This window comes from Podarcis raffonei, chromosome 2 (assembly GCF_027172205.1).
Source record: "Podarcis raffonei isolate rPodRaf1 chromosome 2, rPodRaf1.pri, whole genome shotgun sequence".
In the NCBI taxonomy this organism is placed as follows: Eukaryota; Metazoa; Chordata; class Lepidosauria; order Squamata; family Lacertidae; genus Podarcis; species Podarcis raffonei.
In genome coordinates, this window is record NC_070603.1 from 70,147,304 (window position 1) to 70,164,265 (window position 16,962).

The following is a 16,962-nucleotide window of genomic DNA, read 5'->3' on the forward strand; positions in this document are numbered from 1 at the left end:
TCCATAGGCAATGGGGAGAATGGGGGTGGGACTGTTCTGTCCCTCTGTTCTGTTGCTGCTTGGTGCCCCAGTTTTTGGATTTGAAGGTTCTGGGCCAGAGTGATGAGTCCTGAAATGGAAGTTCTACCTGGCAATTCCTGGAATAAAAATCTGCCTGACACCTTTGGCTCCATGTTTGTTGCTTTCTCTTTCCACTGTAGTATCCCCTAAGACTTCTGCTATTGTTGACCATGGCATTTATACTGTAATGAACGTTCAATACACATGCTTATGTTGCTCCACAACCAGTTCTTGCAGTCTTACCTAGGCCAGTTAGAGCAGCGAGAAGAAATGGGGCCATGCATAAGACAAGAATGGAGATGACTCTCTTGCCTCTGTTTCTTCGGTAGGGAGGTGGGTGGGTGGGTAGGTGGGGGGTGGTGATAAGAGGGAATCTTCTTGAAGCATTTTTCTGAATTCAAGGGTGGAAAGTCAGTATAATCCTTTATCTGGACTGCAATCTGAGATGATGGAGAAAGGATTGATTGTGGTTTCTAGCATCCTGCAGCTTCTCTTCCTGCTTTAGAACAGCGTTTGCTCACCCAACTGGTAAGAAAAGTGTGAGGTGAGCACAGAGAGTTTGGCAGGCCCAAGCCATTTGAATTCAGGAAATGTACAGCATAACTAGCAAGAGCAGAAAACAAAATAATTATCTGCTGGCTGGCAGAGGATTTGACAGATCTGATGATCAAATATTGTGCTGGGTGTGGGATATCCAGTCTTATATAACACAGCTTCCTTCCCTGCAAAAATTTCTCTAAATTATACTGCAACTGAAGCAGCTAAGCAATTTAATTTATTAGCCTGAGAAACTGGCTGAGCTTCACTGTGGCCCCGCCACCTCTAGAAATCTAATGTATTTATTGGATACCTATGATGTGTACTTGGCTCATGTCCAAGCCAAAAGCCCAAAGCCAAAGGCCTGGGTTAGTGAATGGTGGAATGGAAATTAATGAAGAAATTGCAAAATAGATTGCATAAGAACACCAGGCTGCATAAAAATACTAGGCCTGGTTGGGAACGTGCTTCCTACAATTCCAGTTAAATTGGACTTCCCTGGTCCCAGGAAACTGCAGAGGCTTGGCTTGTTTTTCTTGTCGGACAGCCGGCTGTTGAAATCCCTTGTTTGTTTCACTGTGCCCACACCAGTCCAGTGCTCTGTTGGCGCCTCATCCAAAATCCCCAAAGCAGGTTTCCACCCATCAATTAGAGCTGTGCGGAGTTGAGGAGCAACCCAGGAGAGGGCGGCACCAAAACTTGGCAGCAAAGCCAGAAACCAAGCTGCTAGCTCAGATGCCACAGGGAAGAGTTGAGGCGTCACAGGGAGCAGTAGTGCTTGCCTTCTAGAGCTGCTGGACAAACCAGTTTCCTGAATTCCACAGGACTGATTCATTCCCTGGAAGGAGATGGGGCCCGGGCAGGTGCCACTGATACAAAGAAATCTGCGGTGCTACAGCTCCAATCCAAAAACACTTGGAAAGCTCAGACGTCCTGGCCCCTCCAGCCATCCTGCGTTTGGCATGTGTTTCCTCCAAAGGTCTATGACAGCAGTGTTTCCTTCTTGGCCCCCAGCCCAGAAACCTGGTCTCTACAGCTTTTGTGGAGACAAGTGTGTCACTCCACTTTACATTTCTTCCCACTACAGCTGGACATAAGACAGCCTCAAAAGCATGTACTGTTCACTTTGGTGTTTTTCACTGGTGGGATCGTTCCTTAGTGTCAGTTCTGCCATTTCATTTCCTGGACCTGTAGGTGAACATTGCTCAACAATCCTTTCCCACTTTTGTGGTTTATATCCAGCAAAGATGTGGACACTACATTTTTGTCACAAGCCAAGGTCAGAGGTTTTCTGTAGACTAGCTCCTGTTTTTCAGCTGCTGTAGTTTCTGTCTATGAAGTGGACTGCCTGTGGATTCGCCTTTGTCAACATTGAGGCACCCAAACAGGTACTGATGCTCCACTGCAAGTCTACTGTACTAGCATTGTGGACACACAACACAATTCATCTGCATAAGCAACGGCCAAATTTCTGTGCATAAGCTGGGTGTTTAGTTGTTTTATCAAATTTTAATCAAGGTGTGATTGAAAAAGAAATGCACACATAAGGAAAATAAAATGTCTGGCACATGTTGCTCATTGTTTTCAATGTAATGCCCCAGGCTGAAAACCTTAGAAGAGCAATGAGATACCATGTGCATTTCATAAAAGTTGAACGGACTGCAGTGTAGTGTTTTCCAAAAGGTAAGGGACCACTGCTGATTTGCCTCTAGAAGAATAAATATATAGGAAATGAGTTGTTAAACCTTCATATAAGCCACCAATAAATGAATGTACCACTGGTAATGGAAAGCAGGGATACTTCTTATTTTCCCTTCTTGCCCCAATGGAAGTAAGTCCTGTTTAACGCAATGGGACTTACTACTGAGTAGATGCTTATAGGGTTGCACAGTACTGTAAAGGTAAAAACCAAGACATTGCATTTAAGTTTGAGATGTAACTGGATGCCACCAGAGCTCTCCCAGAATTGGGCTTATATGGCTCTAGATAAACCAACAGCCTACCTGCATTTTGTATCGGGTGAAGTTTCAAGGGCTGCCCCATGCAGAATGCACTACAGCAATCAAGATGAATATTTACGTAGACATGCTCCGTGAGCAAATATTAAAGGTTTGTATCACCTCTGACACCTTGAGCTGAAGAATTAACAGAAATGCTTCAGAAAAGCCATAGTAAAACATGCCAGGGCTGTGTCACTAGTTGGAGCACTAAACCTGCTAGGATTGGTCGTTCTTAATAGGTACCTTTTTAGATAATGAGCTACTTTTCACAAACCGACAAGCCTCTGCCTGATCTGTCACTGCAGAAACACTTCGTTGGGCTTTCAAACTAAAAGTGGGTCCCGATTAGCTCTAAAAATGGTTCATTCCAGTCCTGCACTGCACGTCATCCGAGCCAAGAATGGTCCGTTCCACCCAGCTGTTGCCCGTTGATGGTTCGTTCCAGGCACACCCTATCCGAAAATGAGGATGGTTTGATCCATCATTAGAGAACTTTAGCAGTTATGCCTATATAGGACCGCACCAGGGAAGGAGGCGGCTTGATACGCAATTATTCTTCTGTTGTTCCGGTCCGGAGAAGATTGACGTCTCATTCCGCGACTCTCAGGTTAGCTGTTCTCTTTCCCCCTTCCCCACCCCGGCTGTCCCTGGAAATGGTGCCGTCCAGTGCTCACACCGACCAGTAAAGGAATGTGCCACTGTAATATAAGGGGTGTGCGTGTGTTCTCCACCCCCACAGTACGGTGGTCTAGTCTCGCCCAGAGAGTGTCTTAGACCGGTTAAAGCCTATGGTGTCCCTCACCTTCCCAGTTTGAACGCTCCGGGCCGTGAAATACACACTCCCAGCCCATAAGGGGCTGCCACAGTACCTTTCTCGTTAACAGCGGCCAGTACCAAGCGGGTAGGGGGGTTTCCTTTCCGTTCCCTCTCTCCCTCCCTGACACCTTCCCCTTTGGCTCGGGTCTTTATGGCCGCGCCGGGCCAGTGACTGATTGGGCGCTCTTGTCCCGCCTCCTCCAGGGCGCGCGCGGCAGAGGCAAGGCCGGGGCGATGGAGCGCTGCGCCTGCGTGGAGAGGGAGCTGGACAAAGTGCTGCAGAAGTTCCTGTGCTACGGCCAGCACTGCGAGCGAGGTCTGGAGGAGTTGCTGCGCTACGTCAGCCAACTGAGGGAGGAGCTGGGCGCTGCAGGTACGCGCGGGGGCCTCCGTCTGGCGGTGGCCAGTCGGCTTCTGCCTCTGAGGGAGCGAGGAAGGAAGGGCGGGTGGGTCGAGGGCGGCGTCGGGAGCGGCTACAGCTGGCGGCTTCTCGAGTGTACTTCTCATTAGTTCGAAAATATAAGCCCCACCGAGCACAGAATGATCCACCCACATTATTTATTACATTTACATCCCGTTCTTCCAAGAGGGGTTGACCTGTTTTGTCCTTCACAACGACAACCCTGTGAGGTAGAGCTTAGGCTGAAGGGGAGTGGCTGGCCCAAGGTCGCCCAGTTTGGGTTTAAGAGTGGCTAGCTTCATGTGGACACTATGGGGGTAAAAACAGCAACCCTGTCGTGTAAGGTAGGCTAACTTGATATTGTGGCAGGGCTGTTCCTTTTCTTTTTAGATGCATCAAATGTGTGAAGTGTTATCCTCAGCTGGCAGATATATAATGTGGGTGGGTGGGGGAATCTGTAATCCCTGGAGCCCCAAAGGCAATGAAATGTAGCTACAGGGTGCATCATTTGCTTCAGTCATTTTACAAGTGAATTAATTGTGAGTCCCTGTCCAAGGAACCAGAACAAATCTGGTTGCATTGTAAGCTTGAGTTACCGACAGTGGAGCGTGTGGTGTGCTCCTTGTGGTAGCTGGAAGCTTGTGTACTTCCTAAAGGAAGTGGTCAGTGTAGTGGTCAGCATGTTTCTGGGTTAAGATAGGACTTGTATTGTCCATTCTGTAGCTACACAGTCTAACACATTTCTAACTTCTTACCCTGCCATCAGCCTGAGTCTGGACCAGTCGTGGAACAGGTTACAGTGGTACCTCGGTTTACAAACTTAATCTGTTCCTGAAGTCTGTTCTTAAACCAAATACGTTCTTCAACCAAGGCGCACTTTCCCTAATGAGGCCTTTTGCCGCCGGTGCCTTTCCACCGTTCGGCTTCCATTTGTAGACCGAGGTAAAGTTCACAAACCAGAACACTACTTCCGGTTTTGTGGAGTTTGTAAACCGTGTAGTTCATAAACAGGACTGTTTGTAAACCGAGGTATCACTGTACCATCTTGAAGTCTTCGAACCTTTTGAAACAGAAGCCAAATAATGGTTGATCGAAGACAGCCATAAATATTGTATACGTTGGCATAATGTAGAGTTGTTCAGGTATCAGTGGTAGTGCTATTGACCTAAAGATACAAATTTCCCACAAATCTGAAGTAACTGTGGAGGAGGATGTACTGAAATATCTTCAGGAATGACAGTACTGGTAGATTGTGATCCATCTTGGTAGGGAAGTTGATGTTTACAACCTCAACCTCTACCTCTTTGTTTGCTGGAACAGTGTCTCTGGGAGACTATCAGTACATTGAAACTTCAAGGAAATCTCTGACAAAAGGGAAATTTTGGCATGAGTTTGCTGAACCAGAATTTATCAATAAAGTTGTTTGTTTAGGACTCAGAACCAAGGTTTTCTCTTAGGACTAATGATGATAAATTGGCACAGCAAAGATTGTGTTAACCAATGAAAGCTATTGTTTATGTTACTAATAGATTAGTGAAAAGGTTGAATGTGTGTTTTGCTTTTATAGAACGTTCTCCTGTTTTCTTGGAGCATATTATACCATAATTTATATATCATCTATTTGAAAGCAGGAAGATTCCTAGAATTGGTTTTGAGTGTTCCTGCTCTAGAAGCAGTGGGGAAAGCCAGTGTGGTGTCATGGTTAGAGTGCTGGACTAGGACTTGGGAGACCAGTATATAAATCCCTATGTGACCATGAAAGCTCCTCGGATGATCTTGAGCTGGTCACTATCTCTCAGCTTATCCTACCTCATAGGGTTGTTTTGAAGATAAAAAGGAAAGAGGGAGAATTATGTATGTCACCTTGAGTTCCTTGGAAGAAAAGTGGGATAGATGTAATAATAAATAGATAAAATTAAGATCCCACCCTCCCATAGCCCCATAATGTGTTCGTTCTCTTACTGGTGAACATAAATTTCTCCCAAGACTAAGATCTGGGGGGAAACTGTTGGCTTCTGTTAATTCCTACCTGTTCCAGATCAAATTTGTAAGCAATGAGGAAGTCTTGCTCTATAGACTACAGGTAACTTGCATCTTACATGATGGTTCAGTTCTGGGAGTCCACATGTAAATGCAAAAATGTCCAAAACTGGGAACTTTGGATGTGAGGGCTCCAGGATGTTGCCAGAGCCCTAGCACTGCCTTCCCAAAGCCAGGTAAGTCGGTGATCACAGCCTTGCGTGGATGGGTGGAGAATAAACAAATGGAGAGTGGGTTTCCCCTGCTCTCCATGTATTTAATAATTCTTCTTCCTTAGCGGTCAGTTGTAGCGAAGTAAGATTGTCTTCCATAAACACGGTTTTAACAATGAGTCCATAAGTGACTGTGGAGGCCAATGCTGGATCCACACGTCCTTCTACAGTGGGGACATTGGATTTCGGGCGGGAGCTGATCACAGTGTGGCTTTGCCAAGCATTCCTTCCTCTTAGCACGTTTCTCCCTTGCATCCGGAGTTTGAGTGTCTTCAAAGCCCATAACGCCTTTGGTAAAGGCTGTTCTCCAATTGGAGTGCTCATAGGCAAGTGTTTCCCAATTGTTGCTGTTTATACTACTTTTTTAAATACCTCCCTGCACACAGCTGCAATTGTGTAAGTAAAATAAGTGTAAGATGCGAGTTACTTGTATACTCTTGAACTGGCACCCACACTAAGATATAATTTCTGCTTCTCCTGCAGCCTTGCAACGAACGCCACTGTCTGCTACTCTCTCCCTGGTTATGTCCCAATGCTGTAAGAAGATCAAAGACACAGTGCAGAACCTAGCTTCAGACCACAAAGACATTCACAGCAGTATCTCTCGTGTGGGCAAAGCAATCGATAGGGTGAGTAGGTTCCAGGAGCAAGGTGGGAATGTTTTTCTTGCATATGCTCCATCATCCTATATAGAGCTCATTATTGAAACATGGGTCTTTTATGGATTAGTGAGGTGCATCTTCTCTCCTGTGTTGTGCTTTGACTACATCCACACTGCCTGATTTTACTCAGGCCCACAAATGTCTCCCTGTTTTTCCAACCTTCAGAACCAGTGTCTTTCCTCTGTGTTAACACTGAAATCTAGAATTCTGCATAAAAGAATACAGTCATACCTCGGGTTGCGAATGCTGTGGGTTGCGTGTTTTCGGGTTACAGATGCGGCGAACCCAGAAGTACCGGAATGGGTTACTTCTAGGTTTCGGCACTTGCACATGCACAGAAGTGCTAAATCATGCTTTACGCATGCACAGAAGCGCCAAATTGCGTCATGCGCGTGCGCAGACACGGTGCTGTGTTTTGTGAACGTGCCTCCCGCACGGATCATGTTCGCAACCTGAGGTTCCACTGTATTAGATTGTCCAGAGTTCAGTATTTCTAGTAAACACATGTGTGCGTTGTATTGGCTAAACAAGGGTGGCTCCTGTTTTTTTTCTCTTCTTCACAGACATAGTTTAAATGGGATTAGTTTTGGTTTTGCAGGGCTAGGAGTGAAAGCACAGGGGACATTAAGCAGAAGAATCAGAGTTTAATCTTGTGAGAATTTCCTTGACTGTTGCCAAGGAGAGGGATATTATTTAAGCCTTGATAGTGAACATGACTAGAAACCATTGCAAACTCTGTTCATGCCATGATAATGTGATCTCTCTGCAGTTGCCAGGATGGCAACCCACCTTGCTTTCCAACATGCATAAGTTCCATCAAATGACTATACCCCCTTTTTAAACTCAAAGATGAAGAACTAGTGGCAAGCACTGTGGGAAGCCCAGATCATGAATAAGTTTTTGGAGTTGAAACCAGTAATTCAGCTGTTGTCTGATATATCATTTAAGAAATAGAAGGAAGTTCTCCTGCCTCAACTGAGGATTGGGCCTAGGGTCCCTCCCCATCAGTATCTATGGAGAGGAAGACTTAACCCATGTGCTTTTCTTTTGCTGTTAAATCAAGAGCATCCACATTTCTCCAGCACACAACAAGCCTTTCTACCTATCCAATTCCTTGCTCTGAATTCAGCCTCAGTTCCGGGTTGATGATGTTCATAAACAACAAGAGTAGGGCTTTTTCTGTTGATAGTTTCCTCAAGGATAGTCTGTGGGGGAGCTACATGATGATAGTGCTGGGCAGGACACTCCCTTTTTCTCCTTGCCACCAGAATGAAATTAGATTGAGGGCTGCATCCGTGATCTACAAGCTTTATTGAGGTTCCTACGCTCTGTTGCTTGCCTGTCGTCTTTTCTCTTAGACTGTTTAAATTACTGCAAACAAGTTACTGACAAGAATGCCCCTGAATTTGAAAAAAGACTTGCATGGGGTGTAATATGGCTGCCACTACTACGTCCAAAACTTCAATATACTTCTCTACCTGTCTGTAGCTACTGCCAAATTCATAGTGATATGGGATGACAGCTAGTATTGTACTCAGTGCTGATGGAAAGCCACTTATTGTTCTGGGATTTGGAATACTATTTGGTCTGGGGCTTTCTTTAGTGCTTTTGAATGACTGACTCCTTGTTCTGTTCCAGCATTTTGATGCTGATTTGTGTGGCATTGTTCCTGCTATGGTCTGGGAGTCTCAAGAGAAGCAGATCCTGGTGTTGGCCATCATAGAGCACCTCTACCAACAAGGGATGCTGGGAGTGGCAGAGGAACTGTGTCAGGTACAGGGGTTTGAGGAGTTGGAAGTGCAAATGTTATTTGCATGGTGTATGGGAACTGATAGTTGTATCTCTACATTGTGCTATGGCGCTTCTTGGTATTGGCCATTGAGATGTGCCAGGAAAGGTCTCTGTTTCTTGCTTACAAATGCAGGAGGATCAGAAGCCTGAACCTGCCAGCCAGTTCCACTGCGAAGTACAACAAGCTGCCTATTATGCTGCCTGTTCTATCCAACCTGGATATGTACTTGACAGCTTCCCTCTGGGAATATATATATCTTACCTTGAGCCTTGTTCTAATTTGGCTTATCCTTCCACAGGAATCCACTGTGAATGTGGATGTAGACTTTAAAAAGCCATTCCTGGAACTTAACAGCATATTGGAAGCTCTGCACAAACAGGATCTGGAGCCTGCTCTGAGGTAAGAATGATGAGCTATATTCTGTTTCCCCGCTTAGGAAGTACAGTGGGAGAGAAAACAGAGTCCTAACAGAATGATTTTGAAGTAGGGCCTATGGCAAGGGCCATTGGGGGAACCACACTCCTCATTATCAGTGAGCCTATCCACTCTATGGGTCTGCCATCTTTTCTCTTCCAACAAGCACTGAGAAGTTCTGCTTGTTTTGTTTTCACTCATTATCTTCTACACAAGGCCAGGGTATTCCTGTAATAAGATACCTGAATTTGTGAGCTCACAGCATGCTGCTGCAACCTGCCTCAGACCAGGTCGTCCACAAATATGTAGCTTGGATTGGAGCAGCACCCACTCTAAGGGCAGCTTTATATGTAGATGATGGCATTGAGCAGTGTTGTCTCTTGCTCAGTTGGGCAGTCTTCCACCGACAGCAGCTGGCAGAAATGAACAGCAATCTGGAGTTCCGGCTGCATCGACTCCACTTCATCAGGCTCCTTGCTGGCGGTCCAGGCAAGGAGCTAGAGGCCCTGAGCTACGCACGCCATTTCCAGCCCTTTGCTCACCTCCATCAGCAAGGTGAGGCTGTTTCCAGAAGCCTACTCTGCTACTTGTTCCTTGGGAGGAGCTTTCTTGCCTTTAGGCTGTTTCTCTGGGCCTTGCCGCACCCAATAGAATGGGCTCCTATTTTGTTGCTTCAAAGTGTGTGGAGTTTCCCTTTTTAGTAGGGGAAGTCTTGGGAGTTGTTGACTCAGCCTGGTCATTGCCATAGGTATCAACCATTTCCCAATAACTGGTTCCATAACAGGCCAGCCCCGTTAGCAAAAGTATGTTTACCTGAGTGCTGCTTCCTGCATTTGTCATCTGCAGAGATCCAGGTGATGATGGGCAGCCTGGTGTACCTGCGTTTGGGCCTTAAGAATTCTCCATATAGGCATCTTCTGGATGAGAGTCAGTGGACTGAGATTTGTGAGATATTCACTCGTGATGCCTGTGCCCTGTTAGGTCTCTCAGTGGAGTCACCTCTGAGTGTCAGGTAAAGCTTGTTATGGGTGGGACTGGCGGTGGATTGAGCAGTGCTGAGCTATCTCCTCCCTCCTTCTCTCTCGGCAGCTTTGCTGCAGGATGTGTAGCACTGCCGGTGCTGATGAACATCAAGGCTGTGATTGAGCAGAGACAGTGCACGGGTGTCTGGAGCCACAAAGATGAGCTGCCTGTGAGTGCCTGGCCCATTCAGGGGCTGCAGGGTGGGGATATTTTTGTGAAAGAGAGTTAACTGTAACAACCAGGTCATGGGCCTAATTATTTTCTGCTTGTTTTATCAGATTGAAATTGAGCTTGGGATGAAATGCTGGTACCACTCGGTCTTTGCATGTCCCATTTTGCGACAGCAGACAACTGATTCTAACCCACCTATCAAGCTCATCTGTGGGCATGTTATTTCTCGAGATGCCCTTAACAAGCTCATCAATGGAGGGAAGTGAGTGGTTTTTACAAACTGTTGTTACTTTCCTCCATTCTGGGAGGCTGTGGATGATGAACTCTTGCCTGAAAAATTGAAGTATCCAGGGTCTCCTACCTGTGAAATGCTGTTGTCACCCTGACAGGATTAGATTCCCCACACATCTCATTTCCATGTACCGTATTTTTCACTCTATAAGATGCACTTTTTCCCTCCTAAAAAGTAAGGGGAAATGTGTGTGCGTCTTATGGAGCGAATGCAAGCTGTGCAGCTATCCCCGAAGCCAGAACAGTGAGAGGGAGCGCTGCGCAGCGCTCCCTCTCACTGTTCTAGCTTCTGGCTTAGCCGTGCACAGCCTCTTCAGGGCAGCGGGGAGCCTTCATCCTGCTGCCCTGAAGAGGCTGCGCAGCTATCCCAGAAGCCAGAAGAGCAAGAGGGATCGGTGTGCACCGATTCCTCTTGCTGTTCTGGCTTCAGGGATAGCCACGCAAACCCTCTTGGGCACAGCGGGAACGCTCCTGCCACTTCGCTCAAGAGGGTTTGTGTTGCTTTCATGTTTCTTGTTTCCCTCCTCTAAAAACTAGGTGCATCTTATGGTCGGGTGCGTCTTATAGAGCGAAAAATATGGTAGGTCCAGGAAGTCCCTTTCATCTTGAAGCAGTTTCTCACTATCATTTTATTTTTTGGGACTACATGTTAGTTTCACTGTGTCTGCTGCCCTCTGCTGGGTAACTAGGTCATACTGCAGTTGCTACAGTAAGGGGGACCTTAGCACTGCTCCTTGTAGTTTCTTAGTAACTGGCAAGCCCAAGGCCAAATCAGACTTGTTAACAGGGCAGAGAAGAGAGTGAGGTAGTGGACCAAACACCAGGACTTGCTAGTGGTCTACTGGAAGTATGGGTCTGGGTCAGCTTCCTGCTTATCTGCTTTAGTGGTCTGGTAGGACTACTTGCCAATGAGAATTCTAAGGCCTTGTTTTGATTCTGACCTTTCTTTGTGCAGGCTGAAGTGTCCATATTGTCCCATGGAGCAGAGCCCAGCTGATGGAAAACGCCTAATCTTTTGATAATGGCATGCCTTGGAGATGTTCTGGTGAAAATAGGCTATTGGGATAATGCTTGATGGAAGGTGGCATATGCTGGCAGGAAGGGTCTTCTGCTGTGAACAGTATTAGCTGCTACACGCTGTGAACTGACTGTAGCTCACTGGGCCAGAGGAGAGCAATCTTATGTCTACTGTAAGCCAAGCCACATTATTCTGTACTCCTCGCAACATACAACTTCCTAGGATTCTTCCTGGGAGCTTTAACTGGCAGTGATCCTTCCTAGCAAGATGGTTTACACTCTCCCCATGCATAGCTCTACTTGTTGAGATACAGCTTGTATCACAAATAGTACACAGGGAGCTGTTGCTATTTTTAAAACACTTCAAGATAAATCTAGGTCTTTTTTTCTGTTTCAATCCATCAGTTGGCGGGGGGGGGGGGAGTCTTAGAGCTGCCTTTCTCTTCCCACTGCCCAATATGTGCTTTTGACAATGGGAAGGATGGAATTTAAGTTGGGAGAAGTATGCTGGAAACTTGGCTTACTGCTATTTTGAAGAAAAGTTTAAAATAGGTTGGAAATGCAATGGTGAAAATATTTGAATCAACAAAGGTGGAGTTTGGGCCCTCTGTGTACTAATACACAGTGTAGCTCTTCAAAAAACAAGGGATAAGTAATAAGGTGTATTGTTTCCTAATGAAAATAACACAAGTGAAAAACTGGGACAGCACTGTATTGAAGAAATTCATACTTTATGACAGGTACATGATAGCAGCTTGCTGCTTTTGAGTGTTAGAAAGCCTAGCTAAGCTGCTTTATCTATTGTGAAGGAGTAGAAAATGGAGAAAGTACCATGACTTTGTGCAGGTTGAGAAAGCTGGTAGAATAGTAACTATCATTGAGACATCTTTAAAAGTAGGTATACAGTCTATTTTATTCAAGAAATTTGAAGTAATCCTTTCCCCTGTTGCTGACAATTCACAGCATTTGCAAGTACTCATTAAGGTTACAGATACACATCAGAACCTGACTAGGTGAACTATTTTAGGCAATGGTCCTAAAAATGCTCTGTAATATGGGAGAATGGGGGTATGGATAATTAACAGGGATCTTGAATCTGATTTAGAGATTTGAACTCCCTTGGAACGAGACCCGAAAGTAATATTAAAACAACTGGCAGAGTTTAAATCTGTGTTGCTTGAAGTCTGAACTTAGCTTTGAAAGCTGAGCCCATTTTTATTAGAACGGTGAGGGTAAATAGTTTAAAGCTGTAGGCGCAGGAGTTGGTGCCTACAAGTTGCACTTTAATTAGATTTTTGTTGTAGTTAAAAAAAATGCAGTAGTTTGGAGTATCAGTCTGGAATAACAGTGGATGTGAAGATCTGCTCTAGCCTGGAGGGAGACGTTTAAAGATACTTTTATGATGCCACACTGCATGTATTCTTAGTTTTTCTTCCTCCGAGGCACCAGGAACTGTTAAACCCAGGTTAGAGATGGATGGCATGGAAATACAGCTAAATAAATTTCTTTTCAGCAAACTTGTGTATGGTTTTTGGTGTTGATATATTTAGAACAAAAAAGAAACATTTTCCTTAAAGTAGACACGTTCTTGACAATATTGCTTTGAAAGTCTCCCAGCAGAGCAAAACTCTTACACAGGTGTAGTAGTAGTAATAATAATAATAATAATTTTTTATTATTTATACCCCGCCCATCTGGCTGGGTTTCCCCATTCACTCTGGGTGGCTTCCAACAAAATATTAAAATACAACAGTCCGTCAAACATTAAAGGCTTCCCTAAACAGGGCTGCCTTCAGATGTCTTCTAAAAGTCTGGTAGATGTTTTTCTCTTTGATATCTAGTGGGTGGGCGTTCCACAGGGCGGGTGCCACTACCGAGAAGGCCCTCTGCCTGGTTCCCTGTAACTTGGCTTCTTGCAGTGAGGGAACCACCAGAAGGCCCTTGCCGCTGGACTTATCGGAACTGTCCATCTCCCTTCACCATGCATTCTGTGTTTACTTGTATTATTTTTATTTTATTACCGTATTTTTCACTCTATAGGATGCACCCGACCATAGGACGCACCTTGTTTTAGAGGGGGAGAACAAGAAAAAAAATCCCCCTCTCTGCTCAGCGCCCCTTCAGCAAAGCGGCAGGAGAAGCGGAGCCCCTTCCATTTCTCCTCCCGCTTGGCTGAAGGGGTGCTGCGCAGCTCTCCCTCTCTGCTGAAGCCAGGAGTCTTGCTCTCTCGGCTTCAGCAAAAGGAACCCGAAGCCTTTGGAGTGCAGCACGAGTTCCCGCTGCACTCCAAAGGCTTCAGGCGGCTATCCCTCTTGCTCTCTAGGCTTCAGTGAAAGCAACGCGTAGCCTCCGGAGCGCAGAGGGAGTGCTCCCTCTGCGCTTTGGAGGCTTCGCGTTGCTATCGCTGAAGCCAAGGAGCCTGCACTCACTCCATAGGACGCACACATATTTCCCCTTAATTTTTGGAGGGGGGAAAAGTGTGTCCTATAGAGCAGACAATACAGTAAATATATATCCCACCTTTCCTCTAAGGCGCTCGAGGTGGCATACATGGCTTTCCCTCCCCATAAACAGAACAACCTTATGAGGTAGATTAGCCTGATGGCAGTGACTACTAGTCCAAGGTCACTCGGTGAACTTCATGGCAAGTGGGGATTTGAACTCTGAACTCCCAGGCCCTAGTCCAACACTACACCACAGTGGTCTAGATTACATAAGACTGGAGAAGGGAAATAGCTGGAGGCTAACTAAGGCTACACTTCTATGGTCCCTGGAAGGGCATCTCAGAGGTGCTATTTCTTTTGAGGTAGGGGGCATCTCTCAAGGGCAGAGAAGCTGACCTTGAGATCCTCCTCTCAGGAGACTGAAAAGTTCCACAGGTGGTGCTTCTTTTAAAAGTCCAAGGATGTTTAAAAGGGAGAAGCTGTGGACCTACAAGCCCCAAAGTTCTCCTGTTGCCCCAGCCCAGGGGAACAAACTATGTCAGCTCTCACACTGAAATAAATGGGACGGACAACGCCCACTGCCACCACCTGCCCTGCCAAAATAGGGATATTGCAGTTTCTCTACCATATGTGGATTGATCAGCTTACACATTAAATTTAAAAATCATTTATGTATCTACTTCAAGTGGAAGAATGTAAAAGTTGGTGAACACTTCACCTTGTCAAGGATAAGTTGTGGTATGTAGGGGTAAATAGTGTGTTGTAATAGACACTACACATTACAAGTGTTTTAATGAGTTTAATCTCTCCGCCTCCCCCCCCAAGCTTCACAAACTTCCCTTGCTGCAAGACAAGTCAATAACTTCTTTCTAAATCAGTTGCTTAATATCTGGCACTTGAAGCGGGTATGAGCCACAGGGCTGGTGACAGTGCCAATTGCAGTATTCTCTTCCTTGCACGGCTCTTCTAAAATCAGGGTCAAGGTACTGCCCAGGCAAGTGCCTGTTTGTCAGTCTTAGTAGCATCTCTTACTGATGTTCTTCACAGAGGGAGGGGAAGAGCCTCCACCTCTTCCATACACTCATCATAGGCTTCCTGATATTCCTCATGGGGCTTGATCATGATAACACACGTTGGTCGCTTTGAACCTGCAGCTGCTCCCAAGTCCTGAAAGAAAAAAATAGGAAAGCAGCATTCAGTTTCCTAATTCACATACAAGTTTACCTTTTTTACTTTAAGCAGCAAACGGACCATGTACCAATTCACATGGAGAAATTATATAAATGCCAGCTGTGTGAAACTGCTCTTCTAGAATAACCAAGATTTCTGTTCCTTATCAGGATGCAGGTCTATGGTGAAGAATAAAAATTCTACAAGAAACGGAAGCCATATTTTAATACTAGCATGGAAACAAAACGATGTTAGAATCCTGGTCATTTCCAACTCTAGATACAGTTTCCACTCTAGATCCACAGAAAGAGAGAATCCCTTTCTTCTACTTCCCCACCCTACATTACCGTTTTGGAAGGGATGTAGACATATGGAAGGCTCCTGTCTTCACACATGATGGGAATGTGGCAATAGACATCAATAGGAAGTGTGTCTCCTGCAAGAACTGTGATCCTAAGAGAGACAGACAATGCAGCATCAGCAACAAAAATAAGACCAGAGCAATGCAAGTAGAGAAGACAACAAACACATTAAAACAGATATATTATGAATCTTTCCAAATATTTGATATTGTAATACAGGTATAATCCTGTGTATACGTATCAAATTGTGCTTCATCTCTGCAGTCATCATTTGCACAAATAAGAGATTTCAAGCATGCATGTACACACATAAGGGAGCAGGTGAAATAGCTCACTGGGGCAAGTAGGTCCATGCAAGGCAAAAAACTTACTATGCAGAGCCAACTGAAAATGAAGTCTGATGAAAAGGATTAAAATCTGTTTTTGCTGGGCAAAGTATACTCATTTGCATGCAAGACACCCTTACTCATTCTCACACACAACCAGATTGTTTCTCTGGTGATGATGCCTTCAAGGATGAAGGCCTTCAAATGTTACAAATCTGATAATCCCTGAAAATTAGCTATGTTAGCTGTGACTAAGAGGAGATGGAATATAAAGGTTCCTCACCCTTGTATTAGCACAGCCTTCACCAATCAGGTGCCCTTCAGGTGTTGTGGACTACAACTCCCATCAGCTGTGCTGGCTGGGGCCCTGAGCTGTAGCCAAAATAGCTGGAAGGCACCAGTTTGGCAATGACTGCACTAAAAGCAGTCCCTTCAGTCCCTTTGTCTCTTGCACCAACAGAATCACAGGATTATAAACTAGTTGAGGATTATTTGAAAGCTTGCGACCCGGAACATCTCAGAAAATGTCATCTACTGATTCCAAAGCTTTGTGTGTGTGTGTCTAAACAACATATAACTGCGTGTCTATATCTCTCTCCGATAGATAGATAGATGATTGATAGATAGATAGATAGATAGATAGATAGACAGCCAGAAAGAGGATTTCCTAACACGGCGAGAGTAGGGACCAGACCTGGCGAACAAGACTGGCTCCGAATTCAAGATCTGAACTGCTAGCGTCAGGCAGCGGCACGGAGAGAGAAAGGCGGCACATCGCGTCGCAACGGCGCGGAGTTCTTACCCCTTCTCGCCTTTGTTGATGAATTTCTGGACCTCTTTCACCCCACGCCGGATCTGCTTCTGCTTCGATGCTGCAAGTCAAATGGGAGAGTTTCCATCAAGGGTTGTTGGACGGAGCCCCCACCGCCCGCGAAAGCCGGACCGCCCTCCTTCCCCTCCCCTCCTCGTCCTGCACGCGCACCTTTCTTGATGCACTTGTACAACTTGCGCGTCAACTTGCGGGAGGCCAGAGGCCGCGCGATGGCGTTCACGTTCTCCACCAGCTCGTGGTACGACTTCTCCGGGGTCGCCTCGGGCTCCGGCTCTTCCCTCGACTCCTGGTGCTTGGCTTTGCCCATCTTTGCCGCCGAAAGAACGCGGACCCACGTGCAGCCACTTCCGCTCCTGAGCCTCCCAGAGCAAGGAACTCTGGGAAGGCAACCAT

General features: G+C 45.8%; 2 protein-coding genes across 4 annotated transcripts; one reads left to right on the plus strand and one right to left on the minus strand.

The window, feature by feature from the left end:
* Nucleotides 1-2,867: 2,867 nt before the first annotated feature.
* RMND5B (required for meiotic nuclear division 5 homolog B) lies at nt 2,868-12,737 on the plus strand. 3 transcript variants are annotated; one of them, XM_053377292.1, is made up of 10 exons: nt 2,869-3,204; nt 3,618-3,786; nt 6,549-6,694; nt 8,366-8,500; nt 8,818-8,918; nt 9,322-9,488; nt 9,780-9,945; nt 10,023-10,125; nt 10,235-10,389; nt 11,374-12,737. In XM_053377292.1, exons 2-10 carry the CDS (start codon nt 3,648-3,650, stop codon nt 11,435-11,437), a joined length of 1,176 nt encoding a protein of 391 aa, XP_053233267.1. In that variant the 5' UTR covers nt 2,869-3,204; nt 3,618-3,647; the 3' UTR covers nt 11,438-12,737. The 3 variants fall into 3 exon arrangements, with proteins under 3 accessions (XP_053233268.1, XP_053233267.1, XP_053233269.1); XM_053377293.1 differs by lacking the exon at nt 3,618-3,786 and having other exon boundaries at nt 2,868-3,204; XM_053377294.1 differs by lacking the exons at nt 2,869-3,204; nt 3,618-3,786 and adding an exon at nt 5,979-6,029.
* Nucleotides 12,738-14,658: 1,921 nt separating this feature from the next.
* Nucleotides 14,659-16,946, minus strand: NHP2 (NHP2 ribonucleoprotein). Its single transcript, XM_053377300.1, has 4 exons — nt 16,720-16,946; nt 16,540-16,609; nt 15,397-15,502; nt 14,659-15,046 (listed from the first exon to the last, which is right to left on the minus strand). Exons 1-4 carry the CDS (start codon nt 16,874-16,876, stop codon nt 14,921-14,923), a joined length of 459 nt encoding a protein of 152 aa, XP_053233275.1. The 5' UTR covers nt 16,877-16,946; the 3' UTR covers nt 14,659-14,920.
* Between the last annotated feature and the right edge of the window lie 16 nt (nt 16,947-16,962).